Below are 20,374 nucleotides of genomic sequence, written 5' to 3'. Positions count from 1 at the left end.
CATTCTCACTAGACATAATAATGACCAGGCCTCGCGTCACAGCTGTTACAGGTTTAAAACAAAAAGAAATATGCCGGGAAGACGTGACAAGCTTAAACCTGCAGCCAATTAGAAAGATCACGTTGTCACAGGTGCGCATTTAAAGACCAGCAACCCCAGAGGTCAGGTTTAAAAAAAAAAAAATCCTGAATGTCGAAGGTCATTCTGAAGGCCGCACCTGCAAGCTTCCGGGCCCTTCCACGACTGCCGGGGTCCCCTGGGACTGTCCTGGCAGGTACCCTTCTTTTCTCCCCACCTGTAACGGCGCCCTAGCGGTGGGAATGGGAACACTCGGTCTGGGACTTTCCCTTCCGTTCAGCCTTCCCAGCCGTACCCCCAAACTCCGAAGCCCTAAGGAAAGGAAATTCCTACTCGCTGGCGCCCACGCCCTCCCCCTCCCCACCCCGTTCCTCTCTCCGGCTCGCTACCCAGCTCGCTCCTATGCCACCGACCTCGTCCTCACTGCTGGGTGGCTGTGTGGCGGAGGCGGAGGTGGCTGCGAATCCCAAGGCTCTGGGCAGGGAAATGGGGCAGGGTGAGTGAGCGAACCGGCTTGGGGACAGGTCCCGTAGCGCCCTGGCCTCCGCCCGCAGGGCTGGGGAAGGCGCTGGCTTTCCCGCGCGGGGCTGAGCCTTGAAGCAGCTGCCGCGCGCTCCCCGATTCAAGTCCTGGCTTGCGAGCCAAGGCGCGAGCGCGCGGGCCGGAGGAGGCAAGCGTAGGAGAGGAGGCTGCGCGAGAGAACAGCAAGCCTCTGTCTCCTTCTAAAAAAAGTAGGCGCTCTGGGTGGGAAAAGAGAGAGTAGTCCTCCCAACTTTTCTTCGGGAAAAGTTTTCTCAGGGCTTTGTGTTTGTGCAAACTCGGTCGGAGGAGCCCGGGCTGCTCGGCCGGCGTGGCTGCAGTGCCTGTGCGCCTGGCCCGGTTCCTCCTCCTGTTCCTTCTCCTCCTCCAGCCGGGGCAGCTCCTCTCCCTCCCCAGGAGGCGCCAAATGGTTCCCCAGTAAACCCCACGGGGCTGGGGCGGCAGCGCCGCCTCCTGCCGCCCGACGGAACCTGTGGCGAGCGCGGCGGCGCCCGCGGGCTGCGAGCCTGGCCCCGCAGGTGGACGCGCACCCGGGAGGCGGGCCCGCCCCGGGCTGAAGTGGGCCGGGCGGGCTCTTGACGTGTGGCCAGCCCCGCTCCGGCCTGGGAAGGCGCGCGTCCCGCCCTGACCGGCCGGCCTCTCCCACCCCAGCAGTGACGAGCCGCCTCGGAGCTGGAGCCCGCGCAGCGCCCCGCAGGGCGATGGACAGCCGAGCCCCCAGCGCGCAGGACGCCCCCGCGGCGGCCCCGCCGCTCGCAGCTCCGGCAGGGTAAGCCCGGAACGCCGCGCCCCGCTCACCCGGGAGGGCGAGGGCCAGGGCAGGGAGGCCTCACCCGGTTTACCTGACTCCTTGGCCGTCCTACACGCGGCCGGGGAGCCTCCTCCCTCCTGGCCGTGTTGGAAGCCGCCCGGGTGGGGTCTGGGTAGTTTTTGATTTCTTTCCTACTGGAGCTGCTCTGGGCTGTTGAAGGCCAGCTGAAGGCCAGGAATTGGGAGCAAAAATTGCAACAAAGGGCCCCTTGTTGGGACTCTGGAGCAACAGGGACGATACCTGTAAGTGAGCCTTGGCGGGGGGGGGGAGGTGGATTTTCTTGGCCAAGGGCTGAGGCCCAGGCTGGCCAGCAATGTCAAGATGACTGTAAGGAAGGGGCTTTCTGAAAGCGGGCGGAGGGCAACAGGGTGTGCCAGCTGTCAGCCCTCATGACAGTTCCGGGAGCCCGCGGAGTGCTTGCCTGTGATTGGGGGGTGTGTGTGCTGTGGCCTATTGCCGATGCCAAAGTCAAGCGCAAAGTAAGATTGCAAACAACTGTAGTTTTCTTTTTAGCCTCACGTGGCTGGGGAGAGATTGCAGGGGAAGGGGCTGTCACATGATGAGTTAATATTAAATGAAACATGTCTTCCTGCCAGATATGCTAATAATCCCCTGTTAAGCGTTTGGGTAAATAGTAATGAGAATAGGTAGTTGAGCAAGAGATGAGGAGAACCTGAAAATAACCTTGATCTTGGTAAATAGTTCAGGCTACTTGAGCTTCTGAAGCAGGAAGCCCTGTTGCTGTCGTGTAACTTTTTCCCACACGTGTTCCTCTAACTCAGTCTCTTTCCTTTCTTAATCTGAAGGCAAAAAAATGGCCTAAAAAGAATATGAACATTCCAGGAATAGAAATGCTAGGAAAAGTTGACTTCGTAACTAATGAATGAGAGTTGTACTATTTTCTAATTCTAAGAGCAAAGAAGTCATTTTTCCCTGGAACATGACAGGCGTTTCCTTAGAACCAAGTCACAGCATGTTTATTCATCAGGGGCCATGCGAATATTGGCAGTTGTCTAGAGGAAACATGGAAAAGTCTCAAAGCAACATGACTAACCTAAAAAGATATTTGGTATAATGCTTATGTAGAGGAAGCATGTAGTATATCAATTCTTTCATTTTTCTCCAAATTGCTATCTTCTCCCCCATGCAAATAGTCCTATAGCTGTGGACTTCCATTCCCTTTTTTTCCCCTCAGTTTTTCATTGTTTTTGATATTAACGTGTCTTTCCATATATTCTTAGGAAGTACCAGTAAAGAAATACATTGGTAGACTGAACATAAAAGCAAGGAATCTAAATAGAGCTGTAGATTTATGTAAATTAACAGTTTTCAGAATACTGAATTTAGGTTCCACAAAATAAGAGAATTGCATTGGTGGTTTTGGAAATTGTTTTTTTATTGTTACTCTTTTATTTTTGCCTGCACTGGGGTTTGAAGTCAGGGCTTCATACTTGCAAGACAGGTGCTTTACCACTTGAGTGGTACCTTTAGCCCTTGGATTATTTTTATTTAAAAACCCACTTTCACAAAATTCACTCGCAGATGTTCAGAAATCAATGACAAGTAAAATAGGTGAGTTCTGAAGAAGGGATGGAGAGATCTTTCTGGAATATAAGAAACTTCAGGTTTTACTTTCAAGAATTTAAAAGTAAACTGAGAAATTCTTTTGCTCTAAAAGGATGTAAATCTAATCTTTCAAATGTGAAGTGAATATTTTTAAAGAACTTTTGCTTTTCCTTGTCCAAACTTGAGAGACAGCTGGAAAAATGCTTCAAGACCCTATCTAAAATAACATTCCCACCCAGTCTTTTTACCTTATCTGCCTGCCACTTCTCTATCCTGCCCCATATTCCAAATGCTTACTGTATGTTTGTTGAGTATTCAGTATGCTTTTTTTCTACTAAAAAAACCTAGAATGTTAAAAATGCTTAAATTGTGGAAAATTTATCCTGGGTAAGCATATTTGGGAGGTGGTAGGGAGCAAACTTAATGTAATATAATTAAGTTTTGTAGGTAAATTCTTCACTATAAAAGGAAATCATGACTCATTATTCTAACAGCTGGTAAGGGCTACTTGAACCCTTATCCTTGGATATTACTGCTCTAAAGAAGTCCTTTGCAATTTTCCAAGGTTTACATTGACAACAACAGGTCATTTTAAAGAAACATAGGCTAGCTTCCTATTTTACAAATGATAATGTGAAGACCAGAGAAACTCTTTGCTGACGTCCTAGCACAAATTAGTGGCAAAACCTGAAGGAAAACCTATGGCTTTAGTTGCATTGTGTTAACTGTTTAATATTTTCTTGACTATGGTATGATATTAAAATCTTTTAAAAATTTATTTTTGAGAGAGGGTCTCTTTACATCACCCAGGGTGTCTTTGAATTCCTGCTTCAGCCTACCCAGTGCTGGAATTATAGATGTGTATCACTGCAACTGGCTCTAAAAGTCTTCATTTTAACAAATCACTGGTGTTGAACCACTATCTCTATGCTGTGGCTTGGGTATGGTCTCCTAAGATAAATGCTGGAAGGTTGGGAGGTGGTAGCTTTAAGAGGTGATTTGGGTCATGACAGTGAGTTGGTCACACAGTGAGTCTTCCTAAAGTATGGCTTTCTATACTTGTCCTCTTTGCTCCCCATTTATGCTTCTACCATCCATGATGCTACCATGATGTGATTCAGCCACAAAGCCCTCACAGGAGGTCAAATGGGCTGCTTTTAGCCTGAAAAACTGTAAGTTAAATAAGACTCTTTTCTTTATGAAGTACCCAGTCACAGGCATTGTTTTTTTATAGCGACACAAAATGGACTAAAATAGTATAGTACTTTCTTTTTCACACATTTCAAGTAAAATTGATATATTCTTTCCTACTTGTATTATTTCTGTGATATATTAGCCTATGAAGGAAATGATATTATTTTAGGAAAAGTAATCGGTTTTATGGCCTCTTAAGCTGCTGCTTTTCCTTTGAAACATTCTAAATATTAATTGTAACATTGAGAGCAGCAGTTTGTTTAAACATGTTTCAGCACCTTCACATTTAACTTACATTGTGAGTTACCTGGGGTGAAGGTGTCAGTTTATGTTTTAGATGGGAACTCGGTGCACAGACATTGTGGCAATTGTGGCCGCCTTCCTGCTCCCTTCTGCAAAGCACCTGCTGACACAGTGGTCATCTCAATGTCTTTTAGTTTGGCTTCTAGTTCACTGCTTTCATCTCTCACTGCTCTAGACTAATTCCCTTTCTTAATATCATGCAGAAGTGCACACTGCATATTTGTTGTATATGTCTCAGGCTTGGTTGTTGGCATTTAAATGAGACTGAGTTTAGACTTCAAAAATCATTGAATTGTTGCAGTTTTGGTTTTCACTGGGAGTAAAGTTTGGGGCTTTTCTCTTGGGGTTGGGAGTCTTTGAAGGCAGGGTCCTGTTACATAGTCCAGGCTGGCCTCAAATTCTTGATCTCCCACCTCAACCTCCTGAGTGTTGGGTTGCAGGGGTATGCCACAATGACCAGTGAGGTTAAAGTTTGCATTATTAAATAAAATTGGGAGAGGCCATTGATTTAGACTTGGGTCCAACAGGCCAAACCAATATTTAACCACAGTAATTGAGCTTTGGCTGGTTGTAGAAGGCCCTGTAGCCAATTAATAAAGTGTAAGCAACTAACAAGTTAAGCTATAACTTGTTGACTGGTTCATTGACTAAGCTGAAGCCAATTGAGTTGTTTTCTCTGCCTCACTTGTGTTTTTCTATAAATGTTTCTGATTGCATTAGTAGTTAGAGCTTTCAGAACCCACTCAGTTTTCAAGTTATTTTCATTTTACTTTGTGCAAATTCTACTAAATTTAGCTGGTCTACAGAATTTTATGGAGCCACCTGTGGTTGTACTGTAATCCCAGATACTCCACAGAAGAGACAGGAGGATTGTGAGTTGGATGAAAATTATAATCACTTATATTTCACATCTGTTTCATATAAAGTGTAAACGTATGATATCTTATCATTTCTCTCTCTCTCTCTCTCTCTCTCTCTCTGTCTATGTCTTTCTATATATACATGATTGTTTTGAACTCATGGTCTTACGATTTCTAGGCAGGCTTTCTACCACTTGAGCCACTCTACCAACCCATGGTTGGTGTATTTTGGAAGAGATCAACATTACTGGAGACATTGGTTTAGAGGTGAAGGTGGTAGCCAAAAGTGATTTCCTTTTCTACTGTGGATATCCAATGACTGTAGTCCCTTGTGTCAGAAGTTTCAACTTTTTGCTGTTTCAGTTACCTGTGGTCAATGGTGGCCTGCAAATATTACATGGAACAGTATAGAAATAAGCGGTTCATAAATATTGCACTCCATTCTGAGTAGCAGTTTGAAATCTCATTTCATAGTGCCCCATCCAGCCCAGGTTGTGTGTTTCCTCGGCCCTGCATGTCCCTATGCTGCCTACTTCTCAGTCATTAGTAGCTGTCTCCGTGATCAGATCAGCTCAGTATCCTAGAGATTTGGATACAAAAGACCCTTATTTCACTTAATAATGGCCCCAAAGCACAAGATTTATGATGCTGGCAATTCAGATATGACAAAGAAAAGCTATGCCACTGTGCTTGAAGTGAACATGCAAGGTATTTTGAGAGAGACCACATTCACATCACTTTGGTTACAGTAATATTCTATTTTATTAGGTATCCTTGCTTCTCTCTTACTGTGCTGAATTTATACATTAAGGTTTATGTTAGATAGGTGAGTACAGGAAAGCATAGTGGATATGGGGTTCAGTACCCTCTGAGATTTTAGGCATTCACTGGGGGTCTTGGAAACTGTTCCCTACAGATGAGAAGTACATTCGCTGCTGCAGTACTAGATGTTAGTGCTGTGCTTAGCAGTATGACATTACTCACTTAGAAAAAGCAACACGATTGCCGACCTCAACTTGGGCACTTTATCTTTGGAACTGTGTGGTAGTCCTTGTGTTCTTTACTTGCCCAGATATGCTCTTTTGTTTTTGACTCTTTGAAAAGTAAATGTCAAAAGCTTAGTTGACCTTGCTTTGAAGGAGCTTAATGCTTTGATTCTGAAACAAATCTGGAATGGATAGGGGAAATAAAAAAGTGCACTTTATAATGTTTCAGCTGTGGAGCAATGGAGTAATTGAAGGCTTAGGAAAAGTTAAGGAATGATTCCGCAGCAGCTTTCTTAAGCCTTTTTGTGGGTACCTTATTGATTCTAAAGTTTTGCTGACTATGAATTGAGTCCTTGTTAGCAAACATTTATTGAATACTTAGCATAGGTTTCAATATGACAGTCACCTGGGGAGCTTTCACAGTAATATAAACTCTCACACCCCCACCCATTCTGTTTAACTGGCTTGGGCTGGGGCAAAGGCATAGCTGGATTTAAAATGTTGCTCAGGTCATTCTATGCACTGGACTGGAAAGTCATTGATTAACTGTCAATAATTAACAGCTCACAAGGAGATGACACCCAATGGGATGGAAGCTTTTAATTATTTTTAGGAACTCAGCTTTATTTTGCCTTTTTTTCCCCCCCAATACTGGGGATCGAACCTAGGGGCTAATGCGTGGTAGGCAAACACTTAACCACTGAACTACATCTTCAGCCCTTATTTTTCATTTCTAAAGTCGTCTTTTATGTTCTTTACTTGCTAATTGAAAATTTGCCACTTTTATTCATTCTACAGTTTCTAAAGCTGAGGCTAAAGAGCTGAAGTAACGCAAGTCTAATGGATGGAGGAGTAGAAAATATCTCTGATACCAATCCTGTGTGCTTCATCACTGCCCATTATGTTTGCTACTGTCAATTATTCTAAATGGTTAAAAGGACTTAGCTAAGTTCTTATGGCAACTGTGTTACCACACCCCAGCCCCAAGTGGGTCTACAAATATGCTTTTTCATTGCTTTAGAGATTTTATTACTTACCTACAATTTAGACTTTTCCTCTGGTATCCATCTTGCTGTGACTCTCCACAGTAATGCTTTCAGTTTTCTCTCACCTTTCTGGCTTGAAATAGTTAAAAAATTAAAACTGAGCAAACTGTGCATAGTGGTGCACACCTATAATTCCATCACCTGGGAGAATGGAGGCAGGAGGGGCATGATTTAGAGGCCAGCCTGGGATAGATAGCCAGACCCTGTCACAAAAAAAGAAAAAAAAAGGTTTTTATTTAAAGGGGCCTCCAAGTGCATTATCTTATCTAAAAACAATGTTTATATATATTAAAAACACAAATTCCCATAAATACTCAGAAATGTCTAGCACTTAAAAGGAGATTAGGATTTGGGTTATAGCTTCAAACTCAGTAAGTTAAGTAAGTTAAAAGCAAAGAAAAGTACTCATAGTAAATTATTTCTTCAAACTTTAACTCCTAGTAAATTGGCAGTCTTCTTTTGTCAGATTGCAAAATTGCTTACTTTTGCTATTAGGCAACTATTAAATTTATTTGTATAAAATTTCAAAAGTAGGATTCTTATTTTTCTTATTCTTATCAAATAAGAAAAAATGAAGTTGTTTAATAAAACAGTGTGAGACTTTTCCTTCAAAGGCTGTTCTCCTCTGAATGAGTCAGAGGATAATTGGATAACAATTTTATGACCTTATCTTACTATTGAAATGCCAAATGTATTTATATAGTAATGCCAGCCTTCATGTTAGCAACACTTCTTTTTATTTAATAAATTTGTCCTACTCATGAGTCCTTATTTTCTCTACAACAATTATTTTTAGGTACATAGAGATTGGTTCCTGATCTTAAGAACTTTACTTAAGAAATTAACTTAAAAAAAAAAAGTGAGCATGCTGTTGGGTAGAAAGAGTACTTTGATGCTAGCTTAACACTATATTTATGTTTAGAACTTAAGGTACAATACCCTAACTCAGCTGTTAGCAAACCATGGCCTAACAAATATGACCTGCAGGTCAAAATAGCCTTGGACCTGTTCTTTTCTTTCTCTCCGTGTTTTTTTTTTTTCCCCTGATGTTACTGGGGTTTGAACTCAGTACTTCACCCTTGCTAGCTAGATGCTCTATTGCTTGAGTCATGCCACCAGCCCTTCTTGCTCTGGTTATTTTGGAGATAAGTTGTCATTTAATGTCAAGGCTGGCCTGGACTGCAATCCTATTTTGTTTCCTGCCATCATTGGAATGACAGGCACATAGCACTATGCCCAGCTTTCTTCATGTTTTTTCATTATGGTAAATACACATAACAGAATTTACTGTCTTTACAGTCTTGAAGTGTACAGATAAATAGTATTAAGTATATTTGTATTGTTGTACAGCCATCACCACCCATCTCCATACCTCATTTTTCATCTGGCAAAACCGAAACTGCGTATTAAACAACTTTCTCTTTCTTCTCTCTGTTTCTGTAGCTACCATTCTATTTTCTTTCTGTGATTTTTGTCTACTGTAGGTACTTCTTATAAGTGGAATCAGCCTTTTTTTTTTTTTTGACTGGCCTGCTTCACATAGCATAATGGCTTTAATGTTTGTACATGTTGTTGTATTAGTACTTTGTTCCTTTTTTTGTTAAATTTTTGGGCCAGACTTCAAAGTCTAGATCCTCCTGACTCAGCTTCCCCAAGTGCTGGTATTACAGGCCTATACCATGATGCCTGGCTTACTTTATTCCTTTTTATAACTGAATAATATTCTTGTAAGTATAGGCTATATTTGGTTTATCAATTCTTCCATCAATAGGTACTTGGGTTGCTTCTACATTTTAGTTTTTCATAGCAGCACTGTTCAGAATATGTATGTGCAAATATCTCTTTATGACTCTGCTTTCAAGTTTTTGGGGTATATAGATAGAAAAGTCAAATTGGTAGCTCACATATTTATTTACTTATTTATGAGGTAGGATATTGCTGTGTAGTCCAAGTTGCCTCAAACACAAGATCCTCCTTCCTCAGCCTCCTGAGTAATGGTATTATAGGTGTATGCCACTCCTGGCTCTATTTTTAATTTTTTGAGGGACTTCCACACTGTTTGCCACAGTGTTTATCATTTTAAATTCCCACCAACAGTATATAAGGGTTCCAGCTTCTACATGTTTTCACCAATTTTTACTTCCTGGTCATCAGTTCCCACCCCATTCCCTATAATCGCAATGAATGTGAAGTGGTATCTCATCCTGGGTTTGACTTGTGTTTCCCTATTGATTAGTGATTTTACGTACAAGTATGTATATCGTTTTTGGCCATTTATATCCTCTTTGGAGAATTGTCTATTCAGGCCTTGTAGCTTTTTCAAATCTTTTGTTGTTGTTGCTGTTATTGAGTCTTGGGTGTTCTGAGTATTAATTTCTTATCCTCTACCTATGTTTGTAAGGATCTTGGTTAGCAAACAGTCACACTTATGCATTTGCATAGTGCCTGTAGCTGTTTTTACATTATAGTTCAGCGGTCCAGAAGACCATGTGGTCTTCAAAGCAAAAATATTTTTTCTTTGGCTCTATACAGAAAGTTTGCTGATCCCTTGGCATGGATTACAAAATGAATAAAGTAGTGACTACTTATTAAAAAATTTATTTACTGCAGGAGGCTTCTAAGTATTGAACCTAAATGTGAGTTGGAACTAAATGACTTATATTCTATTTGCATGACATATCTCAAAAGGGATCTTGCAGAATGGTGATTAATTGCTAGATTTGGCCTCTTGGCAAACATTTTAGAATTTTAACATTTGTAAAGTATTGGAATATATTTTAAAGAGAAATCTAGACTTCTGTGCTAGAGAACACTTACATGAAAAATGACTGATCTGGTTAAAAATGTGCTCAGAAAGAAAAGGACCAAAGGTGGAAAGAGTTCCTATCTAGTATTTTCGAGTCTAGATCTATTTTATAGTTAAGTCAAATTGTCTTTACAATTTCCAGCAACTTTTTTTGTTAAGGATATTTCATATCCTTAAACTTTTAGTGTTCTAAAATTAGTATGATAGTTGTGAGGCTTTTTTTTATGACTTTACTTTGCTAAATTTTCCCCCATCTCTTATTATAAAAACAAACTAAAAGTATGAGAGAATAAAGTTTCCCATGACTATTTATAAAGGGCTAAATGTCTCCAGTTTTGCATACAAACTTCATATTTGAGGAATGAATCCCTTGGAAAAGCTCTTGAAAGACTGGCTGGTCTTTAGAAAAATGCTAGAGCAAGTGAGTTGGGTTGTTTTAGTTTTCATAGATTTTAAAATGCATGATGCTGTTTAAAATTTGAATATTTTGGAACTGTTTATGTACTTCAAGCTGTGGACTTAAATTTTGGAGTATTTTGACAAAGTGCTTCAGCTGGGTGGTCATCTCAGTATTAAGACAGTAGAGGCAGAAAGAAGTCTGAAAGCTCAACCCATAGGAAGTTGGAAACTTAGTTCTAATACTAGTCACTATAATTGTTATGTCTCCTTATAGAAATCAAAATTGTCAAGAATTATGACAATGAATTAAGCTGTTTGAATCTTTAATTCTTGCGGTGTTCAGTGTTGAACAATATCTGGACTTCTGTGGCTTTCCAGGTTAATATTAGCTCAACATCAAGCTGTCGGCAGTTTTCTAGGGAAAAAACGTGGCACACTACAGAATGAGGGGCAATTTCTTAACTTCTTAAATTCGCTAGAAAAAAATGGAGCCCCATAAAGGATTTTAAGTTTGTGAAGCTAGAGTTGCTAGATGAGCAGGGAGAGAAATGGCCTGAGTCTCTCACTTTAATTTTTTCCATTTATCCTTTCCTGTTGTGTTCTCCCATTGAAATCAGAGCTGTAGCAATTATACATACATATACGTATATGTGTGTATATATATGTGTGTGTGTATATATATGTATATATATATGTATATATATATATAATTAGGGGTGAATAGAATAGAAGTTTTCCTTTGCAAGTCTCATAGTCTTATAGAAAATTCCTTTGGATGTGTTTAAAAGAGTGCAAATGCCATATTTGGGGGGATTTGATTTTTGGAAAATGGTCAAAGTATTTCAGAGGCAGGCCTCTGAAATATGCTCAAATAAGAACCTGAATTATGGACTGGAGGTGTGGCTCAATTGGTAGCACAAAGCTTTGAGTTCAAAGCCCAGTCCCACCAACAAAACAAGCAAGAACCTGGGTTATAATAGTTCAGGATCAAAATATGGTATCTATAAGGTTTTTTCTTTTTGTATAGTGTGTAGGCTGACTTTAAATAGGACTAAATGCTAAACACATAAAATGTTGTTATGATGATGGCATCATTGGAAAACTATTCTCGGCATGATTAACTTGAGGAATTAACACCAAGTAATTGGTGTGCAGTCTGGTGTATTTGCTAAAATTAAATACACCATTTCACTTCATGGTCTAATGTCACAACTTACTTACATGATATATTTCTGAGGAAGTGGAGTTAAGATACTCAAATCTGAATGAGGCTTTTACTGTCCTTCCTTGAGGATTTCCATCTCTCCAATCTGCATTCATGGACATGCACACATACTATGACTTCTGGAAAAACAGAAGCAGGGAAGTATTAGATGAGTCCAAGGGGAGCAATGGGGACAGGAGCCAAAGCTTTAACAGCTGCTACAGTTGTGCGTCGGCTGAGATGTGCTGGAAAAACAGGAAATCGAACTGCTACATGTGAAAATGACTACACCCAACCATTCCCAGGATCAGTTGATGTGCTGTAGTTTCTAGACCAATTGAGTCAACAATAGTCAAGATAATTATAGGAGTCACTGAATTTATTTTCTCCTTTGTGTTAAAGTGGGTGTAGGTTACAGCATAATGTAGAGTCAAAGAGAGGAACAACCTGCTGTTTCTATTTATTCTTTTATGCCTGATCATCCCTTGCTCCATCACTGCTTTAATAGAATTGGGAAAGAGAGAAGGTCAGTTCTCATTCTCAGGTGTTCATGATTCAGTTATTAGCTGTAAAAGACCCAAGCAAAATGGGTATCCTGCCTGACTCTGGGAGTGGACTCTTCATGTGTCTTGTTTCTACATAAGATGTTTTGTTCTCCATCCCTAGAAAGCAACTGGATACTGTCATTTTTACTATGCTTCAAGAGATCAAAACTGAAAGTGGCAGACAGGAATGCCACAAGGTAAAAAGAAGCTAGTTTTAAAACTTTATGCTGTGATCCTATGCTACTAGTCTTTTATATTGAGGGCTTTTTCTTCTTTTATTACCTCCAAACTTTTTCTTCCATCTAGGAAAGTGAGGTGTAATTGTGAGTGAAGAATATTTAACCCAAGTGAACTGAAAGAGGAGCTATACTCATTTTTTTTCTCTGACATTTTAATTGGGACAAATGTTATATCTAGAACCCATTATCACTTCTAGTTTACTCTGGTTTACCATATGCTATCCTGGAAATACAATGTGTTCTGAAAGGAGCAATGTTCTTGAGTAATTCTGCCTTCTATTTATGATCTTCTGTGTAGAAATCTATAGGAAATTGAATCATGATGCCAAGAAAATTCAGTCCTGAAGTTTGTGTTGGTGTCCTTGGGACCACATTTTCCAGCACTAACATAGTTCAGTTGTTATAAGAGTATAGCTTTGAATTTATTTAGGACAGTTCTCAGTTTTCAAATTAAATTCAAGATTTCATATACATACTTAAGGTATAACACTTTGGAATTTTAGTATGACATTTTTAGAACACTAAGCAGATTATGCAAGCTTGAATTAGTGGCAATTCTAAAAGGCACTGAATGAATATTTGCAATAATTTTTAGTAACTCATTTTTTTGTATTCTCCCACACTTAAAGTATCAGAAGTTAAAATTGGCAGCAGTGGAAGATTTGAAAGTCATAGATTTTGGGACATTCGTAGTTTTCTCATATTACTTTAAAACCTACATAAAGTAGAGACTTAAGTTTCTGGGACCTCACAGATATTTAGAAGGTTTGAAGATGAAGGTTCTCCAAATAAAATCACTGGTATTGAAGTAATAGCTTTGGGGCACTAAGAAATTATGTATTGTGCTGAAGGTATACATAGAGTAAGTAGTATAATGAAAAGTATTTCATCCCATCCTTGACCTCTTTTGCTACCTATTAGTCTTCACTGGATATTTCAAAAAATTTCCTGTTAAGAAGCAGTTTTTACAAGTTCACTTTAATTGTTAAAGACATTATTTCTGTGGCCCTATGACACTGTCCTTAGAATGATATACAATAGTAAGATCTACCTATCTTTACATTGTTATGGAATTGCAAGGAGGATGATCAAAGTACTGCTTATGAGTTGAGAATGGAGGTCTTTTCCTTGGAGAGCCTACCAGCTTTTAAATTTAACACTGCTAATACGAAATTGTTTTCACTGCTACATGCATTTAAGCCTCTAAAATTGGCTGTGTTAAAGAAGAAAAAACTTTTAAGTGTTTATTTTCAAAATAAAAGTTTGGGGTAATAACCCTGTTCATATACAGTATGGGTTTCAATTTTATATTTAAATTCAGCTGTGTATAATACTCAGTTTCTCCCTTTCCTTGATGCCTTTGTGGTCTACTTTGTTTTTACACTACACAGAAAGAAAATAAATTTCATGGTGGTGTGAGGAATTTTTTTATTTTTCCTGCTTTGGTTAGCTAAGTAGGTAAGTACTTTGCTAAATGGAAATGTAAGGGAAATATATTTGGTGAACAGAAAAATGAAAAGCCTTAGTTCCTGACAGTGGAAGAAGATGAAGCTGTGCTAAGGCTGGCCTGTGCTGTCACTAAACTAACTGTGTGTGCTTTGAGGGCTTTGATCTTCAAGTTCATTTTTTTAACTCTGGCACTGTTAGTGAAGCACTTATGGAATCTACGCTATTCAGAAATGTTTCTGACCAATACCAGATTATATCCTCTTTAAAAGCACATCATGTGATTTTTGGGGGGAGAGCTTTCATCCAAAATTAAACTGGTAATTAATTAGGCCAATGACAGCAGTTCTTTTGTGGTGATTATGGGTCACATTATTCCATATTTTCTACCAGGTGTACAATTTAAAAGAGAAAAATAACAAAATAGAGCGCTCCTTTCAGTCCCTCTGTTCCTGTCACATAGGTTTTCTCCCCAGATACAATCAGTGTTACTATTTCTTTATTATTGTTTTGGCTGTGCTGGGGATTGAACCAGGGTCTCATGCATTTGGGGATGTGCTTCACCCCACATGTAGGGTTACCATTTCTAACAAGCAATATAGCTGTCTTTAACAGGAAGAATATTCCATACTGGGTCACATTTGAATTTTCAATGAAATCAAGTGAAGATACTAGTTTTTGGGTCGTACTAGCCACTTTGCAAGTGTTCAAGAGCTTCCTGTGACTACAGTGCACACATGGCTTAGTCCGTCTACATGTAGTCACGAGCAAGTGGGCTTGGGGATGTGCATTGCTTTCCCTTTTCCATACATAATCAGTGCTGCTTTGTACTTTTTTAACTTAATGTATCAGTAATTCTTCCACTTCTTTCCATAAAGGGCCTTGGCTTTTTTTTTTTTTTTTTTAGCTGTGTTATATCTTTGTAGTAATGAATCATAATTTCTATAATCAATCCCCTATTGATAGATATTTAGGTTTGTTTCTCCCCAATACACACCCCTACCCTTTGCTATTAAGTGGTCATTTTAACAGCTATTGTGAAATCCTATAGGCAGATGTCATGTTTTTGACTGCTTTTGTATAAATTTCAGCTTTGAATTTTATTTTCTATTCATAGCTACACACAGTGATTGGTTATTGGAGCTGTATAACTTGAATTTGTGTGAACCTGTATAAGAAGTCATTGTTGGGGAAAGAAGCAAGGGACCCAGTTGTTCTTTGAAGTAGTAGAAGTTCAGTTTTACAAAGTATTGAACTGGGTATTTAATATTCATTTTTGTAGCCAGTAACTAAAGAATTGTTGCTAAGCACTGTGAAGTATATTACTATTGTTTTATATCTCTTATAACATTATATAAGACTCTATTATAACATCACATTCTTTTTTGGAATTCTCTTTAAGCATTATAACCTTCTGTGGTATTTATGAAAAATGTGCATTTCATTAGCAGTATAAGTGAAAATTCTGGGTAATGTTTTTCATCTTATATTTAAAGAAAATAAAAGCTTTGGTCATCATAGAGAGGGTTGTTTTATAGGAGATATGGACTCTATTTACATAGGAACATTTGTATAGAACAGTTTATAGGTTTTGAAAGTGAGGTAATTAGTCATTAATTATGTAATTAGTGCATAAGGATTCTTAATTGTGTTAACACTGAAATCTAAACTGTGCACAGCCTTGCTGTTTTGATTCAGGCCTTCTGTGGATAGGGGAAATTAGCCTGTTAACTTGAACAAGAATAGGTTGAAGAATGAGATGAAACAATAATGGTATTTTCTTCTAGCTCTAGAAAGAAGAGATTGAGAATTTAGAGTTATCACAAATGCAAGAAATTAAAGTGTACTGGGTGTGGTGTGCAAGCCTGTAATCTCAGCACTTGAGAAGGTGGAAACTCAAGGCCAGGCTGGGCTACATTAGTGAGAACTTGTCTCAAAACAAAACAAACAAGGAGACAATAACAAAACCACTAAGAAAGAAATTAAATTGCCAACTTGGCACTGAGAAAAGAAAAATCTATGAGTGAGGTTTCTTCTACTTTGAGTGCTTTTTCTCCCTAGTTTTTTTTTTTTTTTAAATGTATGCATGGTCTTTCTCCATTTTCTTCAAAATGGGTGTGAAACTACATGTATTGTACTGGAAAACAGATTTGCCTATTTTTCCCCCCCTTCTAAGAATGTTTTGGCAACAAATTGGCATTTTAGATTGTCCAAAAATAAGATGAAATTCTAAGGCAGAATTCATCTCTTAAAAACTACGTTGAAGAAATGATAACATTCGGGCAGGCAATCTGGCATTCCATAAAGCATTTTAAGTGAGCTAATATTCTTCATTTTACTCCATAGCCTACCTTATGGTTGTTTGATGCAGTGAACCAGTACCCTTGGCTCTCTGGCATTTAACACCATTGGATTTGGTTTCAAATAGAACTGGTCCAGCCAGAAGCTAGGTAGCACTTGGCAGGCAGTTCTTGTAGAGTGAGCTTGGAGACAGATCTAAACCTGAATCTCTGCTCAGTCACTCACTGGCTTAGGCACTGTGTTTCTCGTTCTGAACCTTTATTTCCTCCATGGTGGAAGAGGGTAATACAGAGTAATGGAAATAACACCAGCATTTATCAGGCATTTGATATGTTTGTTAAATTTTAAATATCATCTGCATTTTTAGAAAGCAGCCTAAATACTGGCATCATTACTGTACTAATTCAAATCCAACAGGGGACAAGAATGCTCTGTTCCTCATTTGCCTTTCCCAGGAAGTAGAGCCAGGGGTTGGTTAGAAGTTTCCTAAGTTCTCAGGTCTGGGGTGATGGGGCACCCTTGTAATCTTAGCTACTCAGGAAAATGGAGGTATGAGGATCTCAGCAAAAAGCTAAAACCAGATTAGGCTTGGTGGCTCATGCTTGCAATCCTAGCTTACTGGGATGATGGGGATCAGTAGGATCAAGGTTTAAAAAGTTTCTGAGACTCTATCTTAACCAGTGGTTGGGTGTGGTGGTCCCAGCTACCCAGGAAGTGTAAATAAGAAGATCGAGGTCCAGGCCAGCCTAGACATAAACATGAGACTATTTGAAAAGTAACTAAAGCAAAAAAGAGGCAGAGGGATGGGCTTAAGTGGTAGAGCACCTGCCTCACAAACATAAGACCCTGAGTTCAAGCCTTAGAACTGCAAGATTAAAAAAAAAGTTCCTATATCCAGTGTGAAAGTCTCCATGCCAGATGAAGGATGGGAACTTATTTTTTGCTCTGCCCCATACAAAGTATACATTGATCTTAATGAAAATCACAATCTCTTTTACAGGAAAAAAATGGGCCCTGTTAGATTAGGAATATGCTACCAAAGTGATTATAATTCTGATTATTTCCTCTCTTTACCATGCTGAGAACTGCGTTTTACTATTTCACTTTCTCCAGTGTAAGATGAGAATAATTCTAATGGCATTTTGTTTTTTGATTTTGGTAAGCTTGATAAGCAGTAACTGAAAATTTCTATTGTAAAGTCATACTTAATAACATATTATTCAAGAGAGAGCACTTGACACCATTCTAATCATAGGTTATCATCCATTGAAGAGAAGTTGAGAAGTTTCTTTTTGAAAATAGATCTTCTACCTCTTAGAAACAAGAAATTTAGGCATATTTTACCACAAATTGTGAAGAATTGCTGGGGCTGTGGCTCAAGTGATAGTATTGTTATGTGCTGGTGTGAAGGGTTGCAGGCTGGTGTCTAGGGTCCTTGCCTTCATAGCCCAGAGAACTGGCTCGTGAGGCAGCTGGTTTATGAGAGAACTGGCTCGTGAGACAGGAAAGGCTACAGCTAGAGCAGTACAGCAGAGCCCGGAAACCATTAGCTCGCTGCTCAGATGGTGAAGGCTGGGACTTTTATGGACACTTCAACTCTGGGTTTGGTGGGCTCTTTTCGTTGGCCATGGATTTGCAGGCTTTCTTAGGTAATCTGGTTTGTTTGCCCCTTATGAGGGGGGAACAATCGTGAGAGCATTTTGCTCATCAGCCTCATGGCAGATCTATGAGACCCTGTATCTCTTCTTCAGGGTGCAGGAATACAGGTTTATAACTCCTTCTCAGGATGCAGGAATGCAGTGCTCTCCATGGTGGGATGGGATACTTACTCATCTGCCTTAGGTCTCCAGACCCAAGAAGTCCCCCCTCTGAGACAAGCACCACCTGCTGTTGGGGAGAGGGACGATGACTTATCTAGCTGATTCATGCTGACAGTGGGGTGATGGGATAGTGGTAGTGGTACTTGTCTCAGGAGTTGACCTGTGTAGTCTCCAGGGCCCTCCAATGGAGCGGGATGGAGGGCTCATGCATAGGTGAGGTGAGTATTCCTTGACTAAGATCTGGAGTTTGATCCATTGGACCTGTTGATGATAGGAATCTGGAGAGAGCATTTATTATGCAAGGCCCAAATAGGAATATTAGTAGGAGCATAAAAAGGAGTCTGGAAAGGGCTGCATATCTAGGGATCCAGATTCTGCAAAATCCTGTAACTCCTAAGAAAGCTCTAAGCTACTTTATGTTCTGGGGGGAGTGGGAAACAGAGGATTGAGTTGATCCACTCATGAGTCAGGGAGTAGGTCTGTCCCTTTAAGATCATACCTAGGTAGGTGACCTGAGGGAGGCGTAATTGAGCCTTTGTATCCCCAGGAGGCCAGAAAGTTTAAAAGGGACTCAGTCACCCTGGAGATGAGGGATTCTGTGGCTCTGCACATAAGTAAGTCATCAGCATATTGAAGAAGGGTGGCCTTTGGGTAGTACCAATCTTAGTAAGTCTCTGGTTAGGGCCTGTTCAAAAAGGTGAGGGCTGTCTCTAAAGCCTTATGGCAAACTGTCCAAGTTAGTTGTTGTGAAAGGTTAGTGGCATCTTCAAAGGCAAACAGAGGCTGGCTGTCAGGATGAAGAGGAATGCAAAAGAAAGTGTCCTTTAAATGTAGTACAGAGTAATATTGGGCTTTTGAGGGTATTTGAGCCAATAGAGTATAGGGATTGGGAACAACTGGGTGGAGGGGAATGGCTGCTTCATTAATGAGCCAGAGGTCTTGAACCAACATCTGTTTGTTTGGCTCCTTGCAGACAGCAAGAATAGGGGTACTGTAGGGCCTGGAACAACTTATTAGTAGCTCCTGCCCCTTTTTTTCTTTTTACAGGAATTTGATAGGCAGGAGGCCTACTCTTCCCTCAGGCTTGAGGGGATACTGTTTTTGATGTGGAAACTGTGAGGGATCTTTGAGTTTTACTTGAATTGGGAAGGTCATTCTGGCTCACTCTATAGTCATTCCATCAGTCCACACTGTGGCATCCACTTGCTCCTGAAGAAGGGGACAGCAGAGATAGGGTGGGAGGAGAATTTAAGCCTTCAGTTGAGATAGTAAATCCCATCCCAGCAGGGGCACTGGAGTCTCAGGGACTATGAGAAAAGGTGACAGAAGTGGAGGTCTCCTCAAGAGCAGGCCAGAGGCTGAGTAAAATACCGCTCTAGGGGCTGGCCAGATATGCCCAGAATGATAACCTTGTTATTGGACTGGGGACCAGGACAGAATGGTAAGACGGAGAAATGGGCTCCACTGTCAAGGAGGAAAATGACCTTTCACTTCTCTACCATTATGGCTACCCAATGCTTCTCAACATTGATGCTAAGAAGTGGAGCCTGGACAGGAAGCCCCAGAACCCATCAATCCCTAGGAGATGGCACCCTGCCTTTCTTCTGGAGATGGGGGCACTTAGACCTCCAGTGGTTACCTTTGCAGAGAGGGCAGGGTCCTCGTGAGGGCTGGAGCTGTCCCTCTTTAGAGCATTCTCTGTGGAAGTGCCCCGCCTGTCCATAATGGTAGTAAGCTCGGTATATTGGCCCAGTCAGGTGGGGCGCTCCCTGAGAGCTGCAATGAGGTCATGGTGTCTTTTATCCTTTTCTTTCCAGTAACGTCCCAGTTATAGTATACAGACATGGCTAGTTGTATTAGTTGGTCCACTGATTTTTTTCCTTCAGCCACAGATTTTTGGAGTTCTCTATGGATATCTGGGTTGGGAATTTATCTTTGAGGAGAACTTCTCCCACCTGTGACTCTGGGTCCACTGTGGTATGCTTTCTGATAGTTTCCTTAAGATGCTATAGAAAGGTAAGGGGGTTTTCTTCAGGGCCTTGTTGTACTACAGTCACCTAGGAATAGTTTAGAGTTTTGACTTCGGCCCTTTTTAGCCCCTTCACTATAAGATGGATGAAGTGGAATCAATGCCATTCATTCTCCTCACCATTTTGATCCCAGTATGGATCTGCCAAAGGGACTGCTTGTGCCCCTGTGGGTATAGGCATATTCATTCCCTCATTTCCAA

General features: G+C 40.4%; 1 protein-coding gene across 7 annotated transcripts in view; it reads left to right on the top strand.

Moving 5' to 3' along the window:
* The first annotated feature begins 305 nt into the window (after window positions 1-305).
* The window catches only part of Cobll1 (cordon-bleu WH2 repeat protein like 1), a 143,099-nt gene continuing 123,030 nt past the window's right edge, over window positions 306-20,374 (top strand). For 3 of the 7 annotated variants that reach the window (XM_074070979.1, XM_074070978.1, XM_074070977.1), the window contains exon 1: window positions 306-574. In XM_074070979.1, coding sequence (XP_073927080.1) covers window positions 321-574 — 254 coding nt within the window. In that variant the 5' untranslated portion in view covers window positions 306-320. The other 4 variants (XM_074070980.1, XM_074070983.1, XM_074070982.1 and 1 more) reach the window with 4 other exon arrangements.

This window comes from Castor canadensis, chromosome 4 (genome assembly GCF_047511655.1).
Source record: "Castor canadensis chromosome 4, mCasCan1.hap1v2, whole genome shotgun sequence".
Lineage (NCBI taxonomy): Eukaryota > Metazoa > Chordata > Mammalia > Rodentia > Castoridae > Castor > Castor canadensis.
This window is presented reverse-complemented; position numbering and strand designations above follow the sequence as displayed.